The 21704-nt window shown below is 44.4% G+C and overlaps 2 protein-coding genes across 4 annotated transcripts in view; one reads left to right on the top strand and one right to left on the bottom strand.

Moving 5' to 3' along the window:
- Positions 1–14355, top strand: part of LOC149311514 (src substrate cortactin-like) — a 78587-nt gene extending 64232 nt beyond the window's left edge. For 2 of the 3 annotated variants that reach the window (XM_089527342.1, XM_089527341.1), the window contains exons 8-16: positions 760–870; positions 2236–2346; positions 3519–3574; positions 5746–5815; positions 7619–7767; positions 8931–9068; positions 10361–10688; positions 11985–12071; positions 12619–14355. In XM_089527342.1, the coding sequence (XP_089383468.1) occupies positions 760–870; positions 2236–2346; positions 3519–3574; positions 5746–5815; positions 7619–7767; positions 8931–9068; positions 10361–10688; positions 11985–12071; positions 12619–12755 (1187 nt within the window). In that variant the 3' untranslated portion in view covers positions 12756–14355. The remainder of the gene's footprint in view (positions 1–759; positions 871–2235; positions 2347–3518; positions 3575–5745; positions 5816–7618; positions 7768–8930; positions 9069–10360; positions 10689–11984; positions 12072–12618) is intronic. The other variant, XM_089527343.1, reaches the window with a different exon arrangement.
- Positions 14356–14761: 406 nt separating this feature from the next.
- Positions 14762–15730, bottom strand: LOC149311513 (olfactory receptor 5V1-like). The gene has a single exon (XM_089526568.1). The coding sequence runs from the start codon at positions 15728–15730 to the stop codon at positions 14762–14764; it is 969 nt and encodes a 322-aa protein (XP_089382694.1).
- Between the last annotated feature and the right edge of the window lie 5974 nt (positions 15731–21704).

The following is a 21704-nucleotide window of genomic DNA, read 5'->3' as shown; positions in this document are numbered from 1 at the left end:
GACAAACAAGCAGGAAATACAGGATGGTTGGTTCATCACAGCTTGGCTGGTTAAGCATCTCTGCCTCGGTTTAGTTTGGATTTAGTCTACTGGCAATAGTTAACATTGCAGTTTCCTGAGAGGAAGAGCCAGATTGACTTTTAGGTCTAACTAGTAGGAAATTCTCCTGTTTAATCTGACAGACAAAACGCTCCTTGTGTTTGCATGGGTGCGCAAGCAATGTCTCTCAGCACATAGGAAGAATCCCCTTGCAACCATCCTTTGGTGGTTTTCCAGCTTCTGAACGGATTTTTCCCCATTCTAAACCATCGAAATGCCTTTTCTAATATTAAGGCTGCATCTACACTGTAGAAATCATGCAGCTTGACACCACTTTAAATACTTTAGCTCCATCCTCCAGAATCCTGGTATTTGTAGTTTGGTGAGGCGCCAGAAGCACTCTTTGGCAGAGAAAGCTAAAGACCTGGTAAAACTCCAAATGCCAGGGTTTCCATAGGATGGAGCTACAGCACTGGGTTTAAAGTCATTCCTCACTTTTGCCTGAGAACAGGAATGGGAATTGTATAGTTCTCTAAAGTATTTTTGACTATAGCTCCCAACATCCCTTAGCATTGCTATGACTTCTAGGGGCTGCTGGGAGTTGCTGTCAAATGATATCAGGAGGGGATGCAGGATCCACATCTGCTCCCTCCCTTCTGACCAAAGATGTAGAAGATGACTGTGCCCTCTGCTAACTTCTTTCTGAAATCTGTTGGGCAGATTACACGGTTGGTTTCGGGGGCAAATTTGGGGTGCAGAAGGACCGCCAAGACAAATCTGCCTTGGACTGGGCACACAAGGAGGAGCTGAAGCCCCATGAGTCTCAGACAGGTAAGTGCCCACGCTCCTCTAAGTTGTGGAAGGAGGTGGCATTTGCTTGCTGGGCAATGTGAGGGAGAGAGTAATTAGCATTTGCGAGCAGAAGGTGAGCAACGACCAGTCCCACACCTCCTCTCATAGATACATAGAATCATAGAGTTGGGAGAGACCACAAGGGCCATCCAGTCCAACCCCATTCTGCCATACAGGAAATCTCAATCAAAGCATCGCAATAGACAGATGGCCATCCAGCCTCTGCTTAAAGACCTCCAAAGAAGGAGACTCCACCACAATCTCTGAGGAAGGTCCTCCTGATGTTGAGCTGGAATCTCTTCCTGCAGCTTGCATCCATTGCTCCCTTGGGTCCTGTTCTCTGGAGCAGCAGAAAACAAGCTTGCTCCCTCCTCAATATGACATCCCTTCAAGTATTTAAACAAAGCTATCATATCACCTCTTAAACTTCTCTTCTCCAGGCTAAACATCCCCAGCTCCCCAAGTCTTTTTTCAGAAGGCATGTTTTCCAAACCCTTCACCATTTTGGTCACCTTTCACCAAAGAGTGCCCCTCTTATTCTGCTTTGGTCAGGGCTCATCTGGAATAACATTGCATCCAGTTCTGGGCACCACAATTCATAAAGGATGTTGAGAAGTGTGTCCAGAGGAAGGTGACGAAAATGATGGAAGGTCTGGAAATCACCAAATGTTGTGAGGAGAGACCTAGGGATCTGGGTCTATCTAGCTTAGAGAAGATTGAGAGGTAACATGATAGCCATCATTAAATATCTGAAGGGATGTCATGTAGCTGATGGAGCAAGCTTGTTTTCTGCAGCTCCAGAGACTAGAACATGGACCAATGGATGCAAGCTATAAGAAAAGAGATTCCAGCTCAACATTAGGAGGAACTTCTGAGAGTAAGAGTTTTGGGACAGTGGAAGATGCTCCCTTGGAGAGTGATGGAAGTCTCCTTCTTTGGAGGTCTTTAAACAGAGACTGGATGGTCACCTGGGCGTTGGCCAACCTAGCTAGGACTTCTGGTAGTTGAAATCCAAAACACCCAGAGGACCAAAGTTTGGGAATCACTGTCCATCAACTGTAAAAGATCTTTAAACAGAGGCTGGATGGCCATCTCTTGGGGATGTTTTGATTGAGAGCTCCTGCATGGCAGAATGGGGTTGGACTCTATGGCCCTTGGGATCTCTTCCAACTCTACGATCCTATGGTTCTGTTCTTTTCCCGAGGCTCTTGCCCCCCCATAATGTGACTCAGGGTCTATGTGATTCCCACCCTTGTAAACAAACTCTGCACAGTTGCTGATCGGCAAATGCCTGCCTTGTGTCTGCCTCTTTCTGAAATCTGCTGCATCTTTTCCTGGCTGCAGACTACTCCGTTGGTTTTGGTGGGAAGTATGGAGTGCAGAAGGACCGCCAGGACAGATCTGCTTTAGGCTGGACCCACAAGGAGGAGGTGATGCCCCACGAATCTCAGACAGGTGGGTGGGCTACGTTCCTCTAGGTTTTCGAAGGAGGGAGAGCATGCTTGCTGGGGAATGTGGGAGACCGAGGAGTTTATCCCATGGGAGGAATTTCTCTTAATTTCGAATGAAAAGAAAGTGGGGTCAGAATGCATTCACCTTAATCCGCTAGTTCAGTGAATTTACGTGAATGCGAATTGCGTTCAAACAGGCTCCCCATTGCCCGAAAATAGCATGCCATTGCCTGAATTTGCGTGTGATCATCTCTCATGCAATAACGTGAAACCCATGATTGCGTTTGGACTGACTTCCCATTGCCCGAATTTGCATGTGGCAGTCTATCACGCAATAACGTTAAACCCCAGGACTGCATTAGGATTGCCATTGGATTATAATTCCAATTTCCCTTGTCTGATAAACTCCAGAGTAATTAGAATTCACAAGCAGAAGGTGAGCAATGACCAGTCCCACACCTCCCACACACCCCCCCCCCCATAGGGCCTAGAGGAGAATTAAAGCCGGCTTACATCTCTTTTGAAAAACATATGAATTGAATTTCTTTACAAAAAGCTATAGGTTTCATAACATTTCATGCTGAGAGGCTCTGCAGTATGTGCTCTTCAAACACAGAAAAGAGTGAACAAACTGAAGGAGGTGTCCATATGACACAGCACTGAAGGAGCGCCACCAAGCAGTGGCAATGCAGCTATGGCACCCTTTCCAGGGTGGCTCCTTTTTCACCCTGGAAAGGCTGGATCGGGGCCATGGCATGTAGTTGCCGCAGCCCTGATCCAGCTAGGAAGGGTCACCCTTTCGGGGCTGTATTTACATCCCTTTATTCCTCTTCCCCACCACCATTGCCTTCTCCTTCTGTGTCATGTCTTTTTTAGACTGCAAGCCTGAGGGCAGGGAAATGTCTAGTTAACTATCTGTAAGCTGCTCTGAGAGCCTTTCTGGATGAAGAGTGGGGAATAAATACAATAAACAAACAAACAAACAAACAAATAAATAATAAATAGATGTAGAAATGTAGATGCAGAACCACCCCAAGGCAGATGATTTACATTCTCTCTATCTTTTTGGGGAGCTGCCAAGGACAGTCTTGGGGTGTTTTGCATTCAGCCCCAGACCCACATTTTGCCCACAACTGCCATAAAGGATTTGTCCCTGTCCCCACCTTTGTCTTGCAGATTATGCCAAGGGCTTTGGAGGTCAGTATGGAGTCCAGAAGGACAGGATGGACAAAGTAAGTGGATGCCATGTTCCATAAATCCCCAAGAGAGATGTCTACTGTTGGGAAAAAGGGAATGGGAAGAAACGCGCAGAGACACTTCATGAGTTCCTCCCTTTAAAGCCAGATCCTTCCAGCTAGTTTGACAGGTTGAGTCTCCCTTCTCCAAAATGCTTTGAACCAGGAGTTGTTTAGATTTTGGTGGTTTTTCTTCTTCTTCTTCCATATTTTGGAATATTTGCACATATATCATGAAATACACTGAAGCTGGAGACTCAAGTCTAAACACAAAATTCATTGATGTTTCATATACAGTGTGCCCGTGCCATATGCAAGCGCACTATAATGGCTTCAAGCTTATGCTGAAGCCACACAACAATAAGACATATGGTGTGTGCACCCATGGTGTGTGCACTGTGCGCCGCTGCAAGCACGTGCCCCATTTTTTCAATGGGGTGCGATCAGACATGGAATTCAGATCCCTGCATAAGGGAAGGGTCCACTGTTCACATTTGTTGTTGTGTGCCTTCAAGTCATTTCTGACTTATGGTGACCCTATCATGGGTTTTTCTTGGCAAGAGTTGTTCAGAGTGTTAGGAAGGATCGAATTAGGGGAATTTAATTAGCTCAAATATTACGAGAGGCGTATCCTAACAACGCACGCAGCGGATCGTGTCCCTGTGTGTATACCAGAGGTCATCTAGTCCAACCCCAAGAAACAGAGACTCCAATGCCAATGAGTTGCAATAAAACTATGAACATTTATTAAAGCCACGCAACAAAAGGGATCACACCCGCACACACACATTCAATGCTAAAGCAAGGGAGGGGGAGAGCTTGGGGGTAAAGGAGAAAGGATAGAAGCACCGTTGAAATAATTACCTTAGGAGTCTTCTCCAAGCGACGGATGTGAGGGATGTTGGAAGGTGAACATGGCCGCGGGGAACGGGGAAAGCAAGCGGCGACCGCGGTGGCGAGGAGCTGAGTTCCAGTGGGCAAAGCTAGCAAGAGGCCCAAAAGAGACAGTGGGCTTTGGCTTGCCCAAGTGATTTCAGCGGGGCGCGGTGCCCAAGAGATCTCCGGAGCAGTTGCTCAACAGAGTTTGAGGTTTGGAACTGTAGCTCACAAGCCCCAAAGAAGAGTGGAATCTAGGTCTTACTTATACTGCGAAACCTATCCTCAGGCTATAGCTACCTGCGGAACAAAGGCCTTGATGGCTATCTATTGACTAAGTCTAAAGTTAAACAATGGATACACAAAAGGGTCTGCCACTTCTTTGGGAGAGGACCACTATCTAGATGGCTGAGTACTTAATGCCATCAATTGTCCTCATTCTTTTAGGTTGCTGGCGAAACTGGAAGGGCGACTCCCAGAACAGGTTCTGAAAGGTTTAAATCTACCTTTGCTTTAGCCATGCCTTGCAAGGCTGCCTGGCTACGTGGTCGGCTCACTTTTGGGGTAATGGCGGCTGCAATGGGGTCAGTCAGGGCTCATGGTTTTTGATCGCTTGGCACCCAAAATTTATATAAATCCAAACTCGGTAACAAGAGGTTGTTTGCCATTGCCTTCCCCTGAGGCTGAGAGAGTGTGACTTGCCCAGGGTCACCCAGTGGGTTTCCATGGCTAAACAGGGATTTGAACCCTGGTCTCTAGAGTTGTCACCCAACACGCACACCACTACACCATGCTGGCTCTCCATGTCCACATACCCGGAAGGTAATATTATACACAATATTTTTTTAATCATGTTGTGCATAAAACAGAGTTTTTGCAACTGGATCATCAGAAAGCAGCCTTTGCCCTCCATGAAAAAGTTTTGGATTTGGGAATATTTCAGAATTCTGGATAGGAGAAACTAAACCTAAGGTTCCATTTTGGAAGAAAGGTAGAGGAATGAATGAATAAATGAATATCAAGCAGACCCACACTTTGCTCCGTTTTGTCAGCAGAGTTGGCCCTCCACATTTGCAGCTTTGATTTTTGCAGATTTGGATTATTTACAGTTTTGATTAATGTTCTCTCTAGGAATCTCTAGGTCCTCCAGAGAAATTCTGCTGGAAGATGACCATAGAGTTGCGCTGAACCTAGAGGTTCCTAGAAAAAACACTTCTCTAGGCATTTGTAGGTCCTCCAGCATCTATGTCTATGATCAGCCTCTGGTTTCTGTGAATTTCTCTCTTTACCAGAGCGCAGCTGGTTTTGGAGAGATGGAAGCACCAGTTTCTTCCTATGAGAAAACAAAGCCAACGGAGGCAGGTAAGTCCTTCCGAAGGCCAGGTGGGCACCGTTGGCAAAGGAATGTACACAAATATTGCCATTACAACACAACACAACAACACACTCAGTTACGTCAAAAGACTTAAGCTCAAAATACTGGACATGTCAGGAATACGTCGGATCTTATATACATATATGGAGGGCTTGTCCCTGGATCCATCCATTTTGGCAAATGGTGTTTAAAGAAATATGCCTTCTTAGAAACCAGGAGGTTGAAGTGGATCCAGCAACAGGTCTCTTTCTGGGATCCAGTGATGATTTCTATCTTACCTAAAGAGCTTTTTCTGTTTTCCCTTGCCTGGTGACAAGATTCAAAATGGCATTGGATAGATGCAATGAATTTGTCCCTTTCTAGTTGGAAAAAAGAGACGCTGGTCCCTAAATCACATGGAAAAACTGCCCTTACAATGATAAGATCTGGGTTGGAAGGGGGCCACAAGGGCCATCTAGTTCTGTTGTTATTATTATTATTATTATTATTATTATTATTATTATTACCCCGCCTTCCTCCCAGCGGGTTTTAATTAATGCAGTTTTTGACACTGCTATGGCTCAATGCTATTGAATTCTGGGGTCTGTAGTTTTGTGAGTTATTTGGCTTTCTCTGTCAGAGAGCTTTGGTGCTGCAGCAAACCACAAATCCCAGAATTCCATAGTGCTGAGCCACGGCAATTAATGCAGTGTCATCTGTTTCTGCAATGCAGACTAGCCCTTAGTGCGTGAAAAAGATGCAGGATCACCCACATAGTTTATCCTATGCCATATGGGCCCCCATTTCTCCATTATTAAAACTGTAATAGCAGATAGTATTGCTCAACCAGTGATCTGTGGAAAGATGTGTTTACCAGTTGCAGAATGCTGTTATTAAACTGGATGACACTGGGGAAGGCAGTGTCCTCTGTGTTTCTGGCTCCATTGATTTTACGTATCTTGCAGTTCACGGTCCTTTTAAATTTAATTCAGCATAATGAGAAACTGATCAGCCACTGAGAGATATTTTGCATTTTTGAACTTGGTCCATCTTCCCTCTGAAAGCATTTGAGCAAAGAGCATTTGCTTTGCACATGGGAAACGCTGCGTTTGGTGCACACCAGACATGTTAACATAAAAATCAATGACTTTTCAATTGTTTGCGGAATCCTCCCCCCCACCCCCCCGGCAACTGATTTTGTTTTTTTGTTATCAATAATAAAAATGATTTTTAAAAATAAAAATAAATAAAAATAAAGTCTGGAAATGGGGAAAAACCATAAAAAATGTGGGAGTGGAGAAAACCTCTCGCAAAGCCCTTGTTTTGGCTGCTGGGGGGGGAATGATAGAAACTTAGAGCTTTATCACACTAGCGAGATCCTGCGGGAAAACGGGATTTAAACGAGAGTTAAATTAAACTTGAATTGAAACAGAACCCGCAAATTCAGGAAGTTTATCACACCAAATTGCTGCTAAAGTGACATGATGTGAAGTTAAACTGAAGTTAAAGCGGAGAAAAATGCCACCTTTTTACTTTTGGAATTTACCAAAAGTAAAAAGCTGCCGTTTTTCTCCAGTTTAACTTTGTAATTTCACATTAACTGCGACGTCGTGTGATAAACTTCAGGCATTTCTGGGTTTTCTCTAATTTAACTCTCCTTTAAATCCTGTTTTCCTGCGGGATCTCGCTAGTCTGATAAAGTCGTCAGAGTCGGAAGGGACCCCAAAGGCCATCCAGTCTAGCCCCTGCCCCGGAGCAGAGGGTTTTCCATCTCACTTGCCCCCACATTCACGCCTCTCCTTGCCAAACAGCTTCCAGTGGGGCAGGGAACCTAAGGCAGCGGTTTGAGAGCATGGCCAAGACGGCCGAGGAAGAGAACAAGAGGAGGGCAGAGGAAGAGCGCGCGCGGCGCCAAGCCCGGGAGCAGCGGGAGCGCCAGGCGGCGCAGGAGAAACACCAGGTAAGGGCCCTGGTCCTGTATGTCCTCCATGAATCTGCCCAGGAGCAAGCTATGGCTCACCTAGAGCTCCATTTTGCATTTTGTCCCCATGTCTTGTCCTTACACCGCAGCTGGCATTTGGGTCCAGTTATCCAAACTGAGGGTCCTTTTGGGCATGTGAAACTCATCAGTAATAGCATTGACTAAATGCATCTGAAAAATTAGACCTAACTGTAAGTCAACCCCAGGTATAAGTCGAGGGCAGGTAGTCGGGCCAAAATAATGGATTTGTCCCACAGATAAGTCATCACTTCTTTAACCAGCTTCGAAACTGAGTTAAAGACTAATGCTGTAATTTGTAATAGATTCAGCTTAACAAGGATATGTTACGTACGCAAAAGGAGTGATCATGGAGATGGCACCCAAGTATAAACACGAAATTCATATGTATCATTTACACCTTGTACACATAGCCTGAAGGTCACTTTATACACAATATTTTTTTATTAATTTTGCACACGCAACAAAGTTTTTGTGTACCCCGAACCACCAGAAAACAATGGCGTCACGCTCTCAGACGAGGAAGCGGACAGTTTGGGAGTTTGGAATATGTTGGATTTCGTCATTCTGGATAAGGAAACCTCAACCTAAAGTCCAATCCAATCTTTATTAGGCAGTCACAGGCTATTAAAATGCAATATATTCATAAAACAAAACACAATACAAAAAGTAAACAATATAAAAGAGGCAGGGAGTAATATCATTTCAGCAGTTATTTAGAAGTTTAAAGGAAACAAACCCTAAGAGTTGCATAAATGAGTGAATCAGAATTTTATGAATCTTAAGATCCAAAGAAAAGGAGCTTTGTAACAGTGGAGTTTTGCAACACTGCTTTAAGTTGCATCCTATGGAGTCCTGGGATTTGTAGTTTTGCAAGGTCTTTATGACTTCTCTGCCCAAGATAACTACAAATCCCAGGATCCTGTAATATAGAGCCGTGGCAATTAAAGTGGTGTCAGACTGCATTCCTTCTGCAGGCAGTGTAGATGCACTGAAGGCGACCTACTTCTGAATAGTGAAGCATGTCTGTAAGAATAACATGGGTGTCTAGCTGGTTTTTTAGGAAAAGGGGTGAAAGGTCTATCATCCCCTTCCAAAGGACTGTGTTTTGTTCTCTTTTAAAGGTAAATGAAGAAAAGCATTTTAAAGAGACCCAGAAAAATGAAGAACCAAGTGTTGAAGATCCAGTTCCCAAACTCCCACCGGAACCTGCAAAAGCTTTCCAAGAAGCCCCCTTGCCTCCTGTGCCACCGGCCCACCGGGTAGGAAGATATTATTGTTGTTGTTGTTGTTGTTGTTATTGTTATTATATTTATTTGTATCCTGCTCTTTTCCCAGAACTGGGAATCAGAGCGGCTTCAGGCATTAAAAACAGTACAGTTAAAAACATAGGGGAAAAGTATATTAAAAAGGAATTAAATTATTACAGTATTAAAACAGGTAGTTATTAAAGGAATAAAACACATTTTAAAAAGATAAAACTATATATAGATGAAAAAATGGAAGAAATGCAATCTCCGTGCCAGGCTGCATCTGCACTGCAAAAATAATGCAGTTTGACACCGCTTTCACTGCCATGGCTCCATGCTGTGGCATCCTGGGATTTGACTTTATCCCGATGGTTTTAAACTGTGAATTTTAAATGTGGGTTGTTTTACAATGTGTGTGTGTTTTATTTGTCCGTTTCAATTGTTGCATATTTTAATGAATGTTTATTATTATTATTATTATTATTATTATTATTATTATTTTATTCTCTGTCAAATTGCTCTGGTGCTACAATGAACTGCAAATCCTAAGATTCCACAGCACTGAGCCACGGCAGTTAAAGTGGTGTCAAGCTGGATTATTTTTGCAGTCCAGACGCAGCCTAAGAACAATTGGGAAAACGGTATTTCTAGGGTGCACTTTTGCTTTTGATTTTCAATCAAACTCAATCCATGGTCAAACACAGCAAGGAGGGTTGCTGTTAGGGATGCAGTTGGGGTTAATATATTCTAGTATATAGTATATAATGGGAGTGGAGCATCCATGGATTTTAATATCCATGCAACCAAGCCCCAGTGGATACCAAGGGCCCACTGTAGTAGTAGTAGTAGTAGTAGTAGTAATACCCCATTGGATATAATGGGACTTGAGCATCCATGGATTTGGCTACCCTTGGAGTGTCCTGTAATCAAACCCAACAGATATTAAGGGCCCACTGTAATAATAATAATAATAATAATCATCATCATCATCATCATCATAATACCCCATTGGATAATAATGGGACTTGAGCATCCACAGGTTTTGGTATCCATGGGGGGTCCTGAAACCAAACTGCAGTGGATACCAAGGGCCCACTGTAGTATTAGTAGCAGTAGTAGTTGTTGTTATTTCTCATAGTATATAATGGGAGTTGATTATCCACAGATTTTGATATCCATGGTGGGTCCTGGAACCAAAGGCCCACCGTAGTACCAAATATTGTTTTGTCATGGCTGTTGTTGAGTCTGGGACTGTCACAATGACAACTTCTTCTTCTTTTTAAAAAATGCCTGATGTTCTTTAGGAAAAGGCAAAAGAGGAAGAAGAGCAGCCTCCCGTCCTTCCTCCGCGGAACCTGGGTTGGGATGGAGAGGTCCAAAGGCCCCCTAAGCCCCCTTGCATCCCTCAGCCGCCCATCTATGTGGAAACTTTGGAGGATTTCGGAGGTGACTACGAGGAGGTGGCTGGCCCCTCGGACTGCCCAGAACCACCAAGCTTCGAGGAGGATGCTGGAGGGGACTATGAGGAGATGCCGCCCCATGTAGACCATGCAACACTGATGTATGACGATGATGGTGCCGATGGTGGCCAGGACTATGAGGAGATCCCAGACATGGCTGTCCGATCCTCAGGTGAGAGCAAGCATAGGATGGGACCAAAGAGCATCATCTAGTCTTGTTACCAGATTTTCCAAATAGCAGCTGCAAGGGACAGTCCACATTCAGGGCAGGCAGGGTTGCAATTGATTTGAATTAACTTAAAGTGGGTCTACACTAGCCAGAATACTCCAGAAGGCACCAGCAAGAAGCAAAGGGCATGGGACCTCTCCCCTTCACCACCACTTTCCACTGGAAGGCAAGAACCATGTTGGGAGAGGACAGCCATAAAGGAAAACAAGGACTTTGGCTTGGCTTGGTGGGTTTTACAGTCCTGAGTCTTTTAGATAGCATCACCTTGTATCCATTCTGGCAGCCCTACTTGGCTCCGTCACACAGAGTCCTGGGATCTGTAGTTTGGAGAGATACTCAGACTTTTGTCCCAGATTGCTTTAGGACACTGCTTTGCACTAGAGGACAAAAAATCTCTAGCAGTTTATTCTATATGTGTTTGTGTGTGCCTTCAAGTCGTCTCTGGACTTATGGCAACCTCATGAATTTTGTAGGGTTTTCTTAGGCAAGGAAACCTCAGAGGTTGTTTTGCCAGTTCCTTCCTCGGAAGCAGAGCCTACAGCACTTGATATCCATTGATAGTCACCCATCCAAGGACTAACCATGGCTGACTCTGCTTAGCTTCCAAGATCAGGTGTGCGTGTGCTTTCAAGTCACCTGTCAACTTATGCTGACCCTATGAATTTCTTGGGGTTTTCTTAGGCAAGAATTCCTCACAGGTGGCTTTGTCAGTTCCTTCCTCTGCAATAGAGCACTTGGTGATCTCCCATCCAAGTACTAACCATGGCTGGACCCTGCTTAGCTTTCAAGCTGAAATCATGTGTGTGTATTTAGGCCTGTGCCTTCAAGTCACCTGTGCACTTATGGTGACTCCATGCATTTCCTAAGGTTGTCTTAGGGAAGGAATCCTCACAGGTTGCTTTGCTAGTTCTGGAATAGAACCTAACAGTACCTGGGATTCCTTGGTGGTCTCCCATCCAAGTATTAACTGTGGCTGACCCTGCTTAGCTGCCAAGATCAGATGGGATCTGATGCCTTGAGGGCACTTAGGCCATCATTCTAGGTAACCCTCCCAAAACGAAAAATCCCAGGATGGCATGGGATGAACCCATAGGAGTTAAAGTGGGACCATGTGGTACAGATGCTCTATGGAGGGTGATCTCCCTTAATCCCTCTGGAATTGTTGGAGAGGGAACCATTCCTCCTCGTTGTGATTTGCCATAATCTACATCTCCACCATCTTGGTTTCTTCTCCTGCAGGAATGGAAATGCCTATCTATGAAATGGAAGGAGGAGGAGGAAGAGGAGGAAGCCTGTCTGCCACGGCCCTCTATGACTACCAAGGAGGTGGGTCTCTTGTTTTGCCTCTGTTAGGACCCCATAGAGGTAGGGGTCAGGGTAGGGGAAGTTACTCTCCAAAGGGTTTGTCTATATAATTAAAATACTCCAGTATTTTCACAGTAAAATACTGCAATTAAAAATGCACAGCCATCCGAATGCATGCAAAGCAGACAGATGGCCACTTGTGCAATAATGCATTATCCTCACGGATACTCCCAGATACTCCAGCAAAAACCACAAAGCCTTTTTCTCTGGAATTGGCCCTTGCGGTCTCTTCCAACTCTATGATTCTGTGATTCAAACTCCTGCAAACCACGTCTGGCCAGATCACATCCTCATTGGTCTGAATGAGTTGTATATTAATTGTGTGGACTATCCCCAGTGGATTTTGAGAACAATGAATTAGTTCCTTGTCCTGTAGCTTCAGGAATTTCCTTCTTCCTATTCTATCCATTTTGTCCCCGACTGACAGAAGCCACCCTTCTCCACCCCAAATGGGTACCGCTTCCTGATCCAGAGAAAAGGTGATCCCAATTCTTTCCCTGTTTTGCAGATGGGGATGATGAGATTTCCTTCTATCCTGGAGACACCATCACCGATATCGAACAGGTGGATGAGGGATGGTGGCGCGGACGCTGCCACGGCAAAGACGGCCTCTTCCCCGCCAACTACGTGGAGCTGCTCCAGTGATGCCCCACATCCTCACTCCGGTTGCCAACCCCTGGGCAGGGGGTCAATGAAGAAGAGCCCGACTTCCCCACACCATCATTTTCCAATGGACTGAAGGCCATACTCTTCCTTCCTCCTTTCAGATTGTCTGCACATATTTCTGGGCTTTGTCTTCTGTGACATTATGCACACACATGTTTGGACTTGTTCAGGCTGCTTCCTCTTCTGTCCAGCCATGTGGCACTGAGGCATCCAGAAAAATATATCCAGGAGTAGCCATATTGACCATATAGCAAAGTACAGTATCATCCAAAAGCCACAAAACAATGATACCTTTATTGGCCCAACCAAAATGGGAGAAGCCCATCCTGCATCAATACCCTTCCAGACTATCTGAACTGAGGACTACAACTTACAACATCTTGACCAAATGCAGAGTTTATGACTAGCATCATCCCCTTCCTTCCTTCCTTCCTTCCTTCCTTCCTTCCTTCCTTCCTTCCTTCCTTCCTTTTCTCTCTCTTTCTTTCTCCTGAATAATTTTTAACATTTTTGCTTGAAAGGAAGCCAGTGGAGCTTCAAAAGCTAGCAACGTGTATGTATAATGTGCATTTAGGCTGGCCCAGAAAAGGTATCAGTGTTTTTGTGGATTTTGGATGGGAGTATCCAGAATTTTCCTTATTTGAAGGCTGTTAGCCTGACAGTTCACCCCAGCAATTTTCTACCAGGATGTTAAGTCTTTGTATACTTTTTTTCTTGCAAGGAAGAATTAATAAATCAAACAATCCTGTCACGATGAGAATCACCCATCCAACTATTTCCTCGGATGGCAGCCTAAGGGGTCTTTTTGATCCCACCGCTTCCGCCAATTATGTGAAGGTGATGGCCACTATCCTGCCAATTCTTCACTAGGAGACTTGAACCCAGGACTCTCTTAAGTGTCTCCTGCACTTGGCACCAATTATTCTTCAACAGCCAGACATATGTGTCCCAAACCTAAAAGATTTTTTTTCAATGTTAGTAGTATTTTTAATATGTTTCTGAAATCACTCCAGACAGCTCCTTGTAGAAACAAAGTAAGGAATTTATTTGCAAGTCAGGCTGAATCCGATATCTCTTTTAGTGGATGGTGTTCACAATGGATCTTGTGCGTAAATACTTTATCAGTTACACAGTTCGTCATTTTCTTTAGCTTGTCTTGGTAATTGTTTCTTTATAGCTTTATATATGTTCCCTTAAAACTAAGTTCCCCCTGAAACTTTATTATACTTCTGTATTTTATAACCCTTCTGGTTACCTGGGACTCCACTAGTCACTGAAGACTATGTCTCCCGCAGGATGCTACAACAACATAATTAAGGACACTCTTTGTCCCTTTCTTGGGAACCTAAAACCCTTTCTAACTGCCCCTCACAGCAACCTAACCCAGCCTCAATGGCTCTTCACCCTTCAGGATGCAATAAACATCAACAACCCCTTTGAAACCCGCTCTGTCCCTGTATTTATATTCGCTCCTAGGAGCAGCCACCACCTTTTCCTGGGTTCACTCCCATTGACTGGTGCTGAGGTTTTAATCGGCCTGTTGTCCCCATTGCTATCCATTCCTTCTTGCAATGAAAGAAATTACATCTCATCATCTTGCAATAAAGAATGAATAATCTCAGCAATCTGTACACAGAGATTCCTGTTTTTGTGCACCAAAGTTTGTTATGTTTTGCATACCCAGAATAAGGCAAATGCTTCTAGGAAACACAAATGCAAAAACTGTGCACACTGTGCAGTTTTGTGGAAGCGTTTGCCTTATCCAAATCCAACTGGAACCCCAAACTACAATAGACCCTTTGAACCAGATTTTCCTATGTGTTGACTCCAAAGTTCAATAGCTGATTCAGTCTATTTACTCTCATTGGGAGCAACCAAGAGGATTTGGGACACTAAACATGGCAGCTAAGCAGCTGCTCAAACTGGAAGATATTGGCACTGGCCAAAGGGATGCTGGGAGAGGCCCAGTCCCAGCATGCCCTTCACTACTTGTGGGGGAACGTGTATCCCTCCTTCTGGCCGCCCAACCAGAGCTTCCTCAGGGCCTCCTTCACCTCTTTGTTGCGGAGGCTGTAGATGAGGGGGTTGAGCATTGGGGTGATGATACAATACAAGGTGGAGATCAGGGTGTCGATCTCCATGGAGTAGCCAGCACTGGGGCGGTTGTAATTCACATTTGCCATCCCAAAGTAGATGATGACCACAACCAGGTGGGCACCACAGGTAGAGAAGGCTTTGCGCCTTCCAGTGTTGGAGCGGATCCTCAAGATGGCCGATAGGATGTAGACATAGGAGATGACCACCAACAAGAAGGGGCTGAGACTCACAAAAACGCTTGCCGCATGAAGGGCCATTTCGTTGACGTAGGTGTCGCTGCAGGCAATTTTCAGAAGTGGGGGGACGTCACAGAAGATGTGGTCAATGCGGTTGGCCCCACAGAAGGACAGATTGGTGGCCAGTGTGGTGTGAATGGCGGAGTCCAGGATGCCCCAGATCCACGAAGCGGTTGCCAGAGGGATGCACACCTTCTTGCTCATGAGGTGAGAGTAGCGCAAGGGCTCACAAATGGCGGCATAGCGGTCGTAGGCCATGACGGTCAGCAGTGCGCACTCGGACCCTGCACAGGTCATCAGGAAGAACATTTGAGCCATGCACTGGTTGTAGGAAATGGTGTGTCTCTGGCGCAAGAGGTTCACCAGGATCTTGGGGACGGTGACGGAGGAGTAGCAAAGGTCCAAGCAGGAGAGCTGGCTGAGGAAGAAGTACATGGGGCTGTGAAGGCGGGAGTCCAGCTGGATGAGGGTGAATATGAGAGAGTTGCCCACCATGGAGATGAGGTAGATGAGAAGGAAGAGGAGGAAGAGGAAGGCCTGGCCGTGGGGAACGGAGGAGAAGCCCAGGAAGATGAATTCGGTCACAACGGCTGTCTGATTGCCACCGTCTTTGGGTTCCATTGCGTTCAGCTCTGAGGAAAGGGAGCCAGAAGAAGCAAAGATTAAAATGGGCCTAAGCCAGTTTGCTTATTCTTTGCAAAATTGGTAGTGATTCCCTTGACTAGTCCCAACTAGAGTAGATCCATTCAATTGGTTATTGAATGGTGAGTCAAGATGGTAGTTAATCCATTTGATTCAATAGCTATGCTGCATTCACATTAAAATAGACCTTTGGGATTGTGTGCCAACTTTGCATTCTTTCTTCAGTTAATTGTGCTCAGCTTATAATATTAAAGATTTTACCCTGTGAGCTATTGTTGCATTTTGGTGTGTTATTGTACTAGGATAGACAGACCTTGTTTTCAACTGCTAGAACTGCTAGAGGGCTAGAATGGGAACTGTTCAATTCAAGTTACAAGGAGATTCCACCTAAATATAAGGAAGTTTTAAGAGTGATGGAACCTAGAGTTAGAAGGGACCACATAATCCCTCTACTCCAGCCTCCTGCCAGGCAAGAATACAGCATGTATTTCTGAAAGATGCCCATCAAACTTCCATTTAAAGACCTCCAAAGAGGGAAATTCCATCACCCGCCAAGGCAGTATCTTTCACTGTCAAATAGCTCCTGCAGTCAAGATCTTCCTAATGTTTTTGTGGAATCTCTTTTCTTGCAATCTGAGTCTCTTGGTTTGTGTTCTGGTCTCTGGAGCAGAAGATCTGTTACCTGACATATTTTAAAATATTTAAATATGGCTTTCATCATGGCACGTTTTAGGAGATTATGACATGGAGAGCATGCGCCAGAGTCCAAGCGAGTGCAACCCATCTGCATCCTGGACCTCAGCCGCACCTATCTGGCTGATTTTCAAAAATGGGGGTCTGCCGTTTTTTAAAAGTTGTGGGATAAGTGCGGCTGAGGTCCAGGATACAAACAAGTTGCACTTCCCTGGATGCCAGCGTGTGCGAAAATACCCGGCTTCATCTTTAGAATCTCGCGTCTATCGCGGCAGCATTTCTCCATGAGATATTCTCCTTAGTCTTCTCCTGTCCAATAAACCTTCCCAGCTCCTTCCATTGTTCCTGACGGTAAAAGCCATTTGAGAGTGGAATGGCCTCCCTTGTAAGATGATGCACTCCCCTTCACTGGAGGCTTTAAAGCAAAGAATATGTGCAGATCTACAGTGCTATACAAATAAAGCATAATCATCATCATCATCATCATTATCTAATCTGGGAATGTCCTCCTCTGGCATTGGGTTGGGCTCAACAGCTCTATGATTTTATGGCCAAAGAAGCCATCTGCCAAACCAACCAACCAACCAGGCTTCTCCATCCTCCACATGATGACAGCTATTCAGATATTTAGTAATGACTGTCTTCTCCTCTCCTGGCTAAACATAACCATCTCCTTCAACTCTTCCTCTTCTCATATGCTTTGGCTTTCATGCCAAAAATCTCTATACTAAAAACATCCTCTAGAACAAACAGAGACTGCTCATTTTCACCAGCTTCTTGGATGAGCAAAAGAATAACAGTGCAACTGGGACAGCAGGGGTGTCTGGTGTCCTAATGCCATGATACTTAATAGAACCATAGGATCTGAGAACTAGAAAGGATCCAGAGGGTCTTCTAGTGTAACCCGCTTCTGCCATGCAGGAATACACAACTGAAGCACTCCTGAAAATGCCCATCCAGCCTCTCTTAAAAACCTCCAAAGAAGGAGACTCCGCCAGCATCTCCCATTCTTAAACAGCACTTACTACCACGAGGTTCCTCCCAATGTTGAGGTGGAATCTCTTTCCTTGTAGCTTGCATCCATTGCTCCATTGTGTCCTATTCTATGGAGCCGCAGAAAACAAGCTTGCTCCCTCCTTAATGTGACATACTTTCAAATGCTTAAAGAGGTCTATCATATCACCTCTTAACCTTCTCTTCTCCAGGCTAAACATCCCCAGCTCCCTAAGCCATTCCTCATAGGGCTTTATGGTTTCCAGATCCTTCACTGGAGTCACGCTCCTTTGGACATGCTCCAGTTTCTCAACATCCTTTTTGAATTGTGGTGCCCAGAACTGGACACAGTATTCCAGGTGGGGCCTGACCAGAATAGACTGGCACTATTACTTTCCTTGATCTGGGCACTAGACTTCTATTGATGCAGCCTAGAATCGCATTGGCCTTTTTAGCTGCCGCATCGCACTGTTGACTCATTAGCCATGTTAGTCTGTAGAATCAGTGTGTAGAGAGATCTTGTAGCACCTTTAAGACTAACAGAAAGATAATGGCAGCATGAGAATTCATAGACTTCAGTCTACTAAGAAAAAGCTCATGCTGCCAATTTCTTTCTGTTAGTCTCAAAGGTGCTATAAGAATACAGTCGGCCCTTCTTATACACATATTTTTTATACACGGATTCAAGCATACACGGTTTGAAAATGTTCCCAAAAAGTATGAATTTACCTTGATTTTCCATTTTTTATAAGGGACACCATTTTGCTCTGCCATTATATTTAATGGAACTTGAGCATACATGGATTTTGTTATCCACGGGGGATCTTGGAACCAAACCCCAGCAGATAACAAGGGTCCACTTACACACTGTTGACCATGACTCATGATCCCTTTCACATGTATAAGTCTCTTGTTCAGCCAGGTGTCCCCCATAATCCTATATCTATGCATTTCATTTATTCTACCGAAATGCAGTACCTTACATATCTCTGTGTTGGAATTCATTTTGTTAGCTTTGGCCCAGCTTTCTAGTCTATTCAGGGCATTTTGAATGTTGATCCTGTCCTCTGGGGTATTAGCTACTCCTCTTAGTTTGGTGTCATCTGCAAATTTGATAAGTATGTCCCCAATTCTGTCATCCAAGTCATTGACAAAGATGCTGAATAGCACTGGGCCCAGGACAGAGCCCCACTGGACACCCCACTGGTCACTTCTCTCCAGGATGAAAAGGAGCCATGGCTGAGCGCCCTTTGGGTTCAGCCGGTCAACAATGTTACATTGTCTAGTCCACATTTTACAAGCTTGTTTGCAAGAATGTCATGGGGAACCCTGTTAAAAGCCTTATTGAAATCAAGATATGCAATATTTGCAACATTCCCTTTATCTACCCAGCTTATAACTCAATCAAAACAAGAGACTGGATTAGTTTGGCATAACTTGTTTCTCAGAAATCCATACTGATTTTAGTGATCACAGCATGCATTTCTATTTGTCTCTGTCAAGGAAACTTGCCTGCCCTGAATTTGCAAAACCTGAATAGAGCTGTGAGGAACTGAGTCTCTTGGAGGGTCTCACATTCATCAGGTTGCCATAAATCAAAACCAGCTTGATGGCACAGGGCAATGCCATGGGCAAACCTCTCCTCCTCTTAGTTTCCCATGAACCTGCTTCCTTTTCTTTCAAAGCCACCTAACTGCATAACTATTGTAGTATTTATTTATGGAAGCCAGGAGACTTATTCTGCGTTGTGTGAAGCTGGATTGGAGTTGTGTAGATGTGTGTGCATGGCAGGAGTATTTGTGATATCTCCAGTCAAACCATAAGAAGAAGGCAGCAATGAGGGCAATTGCAGCCAGAAAAGATCCCTCCATTGTGGACCATTAAGTTGCAAATCAGCTTGGAGTTATTTTACTGTGGACCAAGTTTATTTTCATTCTTTTATTTAAACACAATCCACAATGGCCTGAATCCTATGAGTTAATCCCAATTAGAGGAGACCCATTGAACTGAACGGATTATAAAGGACTCTGTTTGCAAGTATCTAGATGACAGCGCAGTGTTTAGAAGAAGCCTAAGAACAAATTCTGGCAAACTAATCTTAACATCTTTTTTTTAAAATTGGGCCACTAGTTTAGAAGAAGGCTGGGGTTCTCTAGTTCTCGTTTATCTGGGTTTCAGCAAGGCATTGGGTAAATTCTCCCCAGATACGGTGATAAGCAAACTGATGAAAGGTGGAATAAAGGGGAACACTGTTCCTCTTATTAGCCTTGTTGCCCTTCTCTGTCCTAAATCGAGGCGCCCAGAACTGAATGCAAAACTTGAGATGAAGCCTAACCAGTGCAGAATATAGTGGGACTATTGACCTGTGTTTAAAATGTGAATGTTTTAAAATGACTTAGAGTATGGAGGTGAGTAATTCTATGCTCCAACTCTATTGCAAAGTGCCCCCGGTCTCCTGCTGTTCTCTGCTTGCTCCTCACCTTATGACCCTGTTATTATTATTATTATTATTATTATTATTATTATTACAGGTAAAGGTAATGGTAGTCCCTTGACATGAATGTTTAGTCTTAACTGACTGTAAGTATTTATTATTATTATTATTATTAGTATTATTACCCTGCCTTTTCCCCAGTTTGTGACTTGAGACGGCTTACAAGAGTTAAAACAAGTACAGTTCAAAATTAACAGCACACAAGCGTTAAAAAGCAAAAAAAACGTCATAAAATTAAAACCAACCAGAACAAATTAAACAGCAGCACCACCATCACAAACAGCAACTGCATGAGAAATCAATGTCTGGCACATTATGAAAGGCCTGTTTCCCCTAGAAAATCTTATTTTCAGAGGTTTGCTGGAATAAAGTTTTTAACTTGCTTGAGGAAGATGGGATGGGAAGTGCCAGCCTAGCCTTCCAAGGAAGGGACTTCCATAGTGTTTGGAGAGGACCACCAAGAAGGTCCCGTCTGCCGCGTCCCCATCAGACGATGTACCTGGGAAGGTGGTGAGATGGAGGGAAGAGCCTCTTCTACCTGTTGGATGAACCCTAGTAGCTACTCTGGGTTCAGTCTCTGGTGCTCTTGGTCCTTCCAGCAAACCCTGGTGAGGAAAGCCAGGCTCCCAGGAGCAGAAGGAGGATTGAATGGAGAGGAAGATGACGGATCGCCTCCTTCTCCAGGTTGGAGGACAACCAAAGGGACCCTCAGGTTCTGGCCCCAGCTGGGTCTCTTTAATTTCTTCTTGCTCCCCCCTTTTAGACATCAACCCTCCCCCCAAACCTGGCTGTTTTCTGTCTGTCTCTGTCATGCACCAAGACAAATAAGAAGGTTTTTAATTAGATGCATTGAGAGGCCTCCAGAGATCCTTTTTGCACCACAAGGCTTTGAAGGTTTGAAAACAGCACTTTCTCCCTCTGGATTTTCTGGCCGGAAAGTTTGGAACCAAGAACAGAAAGATGGAGGCCCAGGTGGGGAAGGAAGGCAGGACCAGGACCAGGACCAGGACCAGGACCAGGACCAGGACCAGGACCAGGACCAGAACCAGAACGGCCCATCTAGCAGCTCTCAGGGCAGAACCAAATCTCCTTTGCTTTGCAAAAGTCCAGGACGGTCCAAGTTCTTGAGAGCTCAACTGGACATTTTAGGACAGGGACCTTATCACACTTGCAAAATCCTGTTCAGAAATGGGATTTAAACTAGATTTAAAAAAAACCCACACATGTGGGAAGTTTTTCACACGACAAACATGCAAACGCAAACCTGCAAACGTGAAATAGCGTGAAAATAAACCGAACTTTGGGAAGTTCTGAAAGTAAAAAGCTGCTGTTTTTCTCCATTTTACCTTCAGTTTATTTTCTGATTTGATTCTAATTTAAGCCCCATTTCAGTCTGGAGTTCCTCAAGTGGGAAAAGGTCCTAGGAATGTCACTCTTTGCCAGAGTTATTGTCAAATGAAGGAGTAAGGAATTTTTGTGGTTTTCTTCTCGCTGGAAAAATGTCTTTGAAAACGGCTCAGTTTGAGGCTCATGGTTTGTTTGGGATAAAACTTAGCATTGTTTTCTGCCCAGAAAAGGTCTGTCCATTTTGGGCGGAATAAAATACCCAGGAAAAGCAGTGCTTTCCGCACAAAAAATATTGGCCCAGAGGAAAAAAAGGCATTTTCTGTGCTAAAGATCCATGTGCAAATTGTTTGTTGAATAAATCTCTAATTGCAAAGATTCTTATCAGCTCAGGTTTCTTCTCACCAGAGTTTCTCAACACTCAAGAAT

Source organism: Sceloporus occidentalis, unplaced genomic scaffold (genome assembly GCF_023333645.1).
Source record: "Sceloporus occidentalis isolate IW3139 unplaced genomic scaffold, rSceOcc1.0.p SCAF_5, whole genome shotgun sequence".
NCBI classification, from domain to species: domain Eukaryota; kingdom Metazoa; phylum Chordata; class Lepidosauria; order Squamata; family Phrynosomatidae; genus Sceloporus; species Sceloporus occidentalis.
Note: the sequence above shows the minus strand (reverse complement) of the source record. Positions and strands in the feature narration are given on the sequence as shown.

Bases quoted from the DNA above. Each gene is read 5' to 3' on its own strand.
- LOC149311513 (XM_089526568.1), bottom strand. From the start codon at position 15,730: ATGGAACCCAAAGACGGTGGCAATCAGACAGCCGTTGTGACCGAATTC.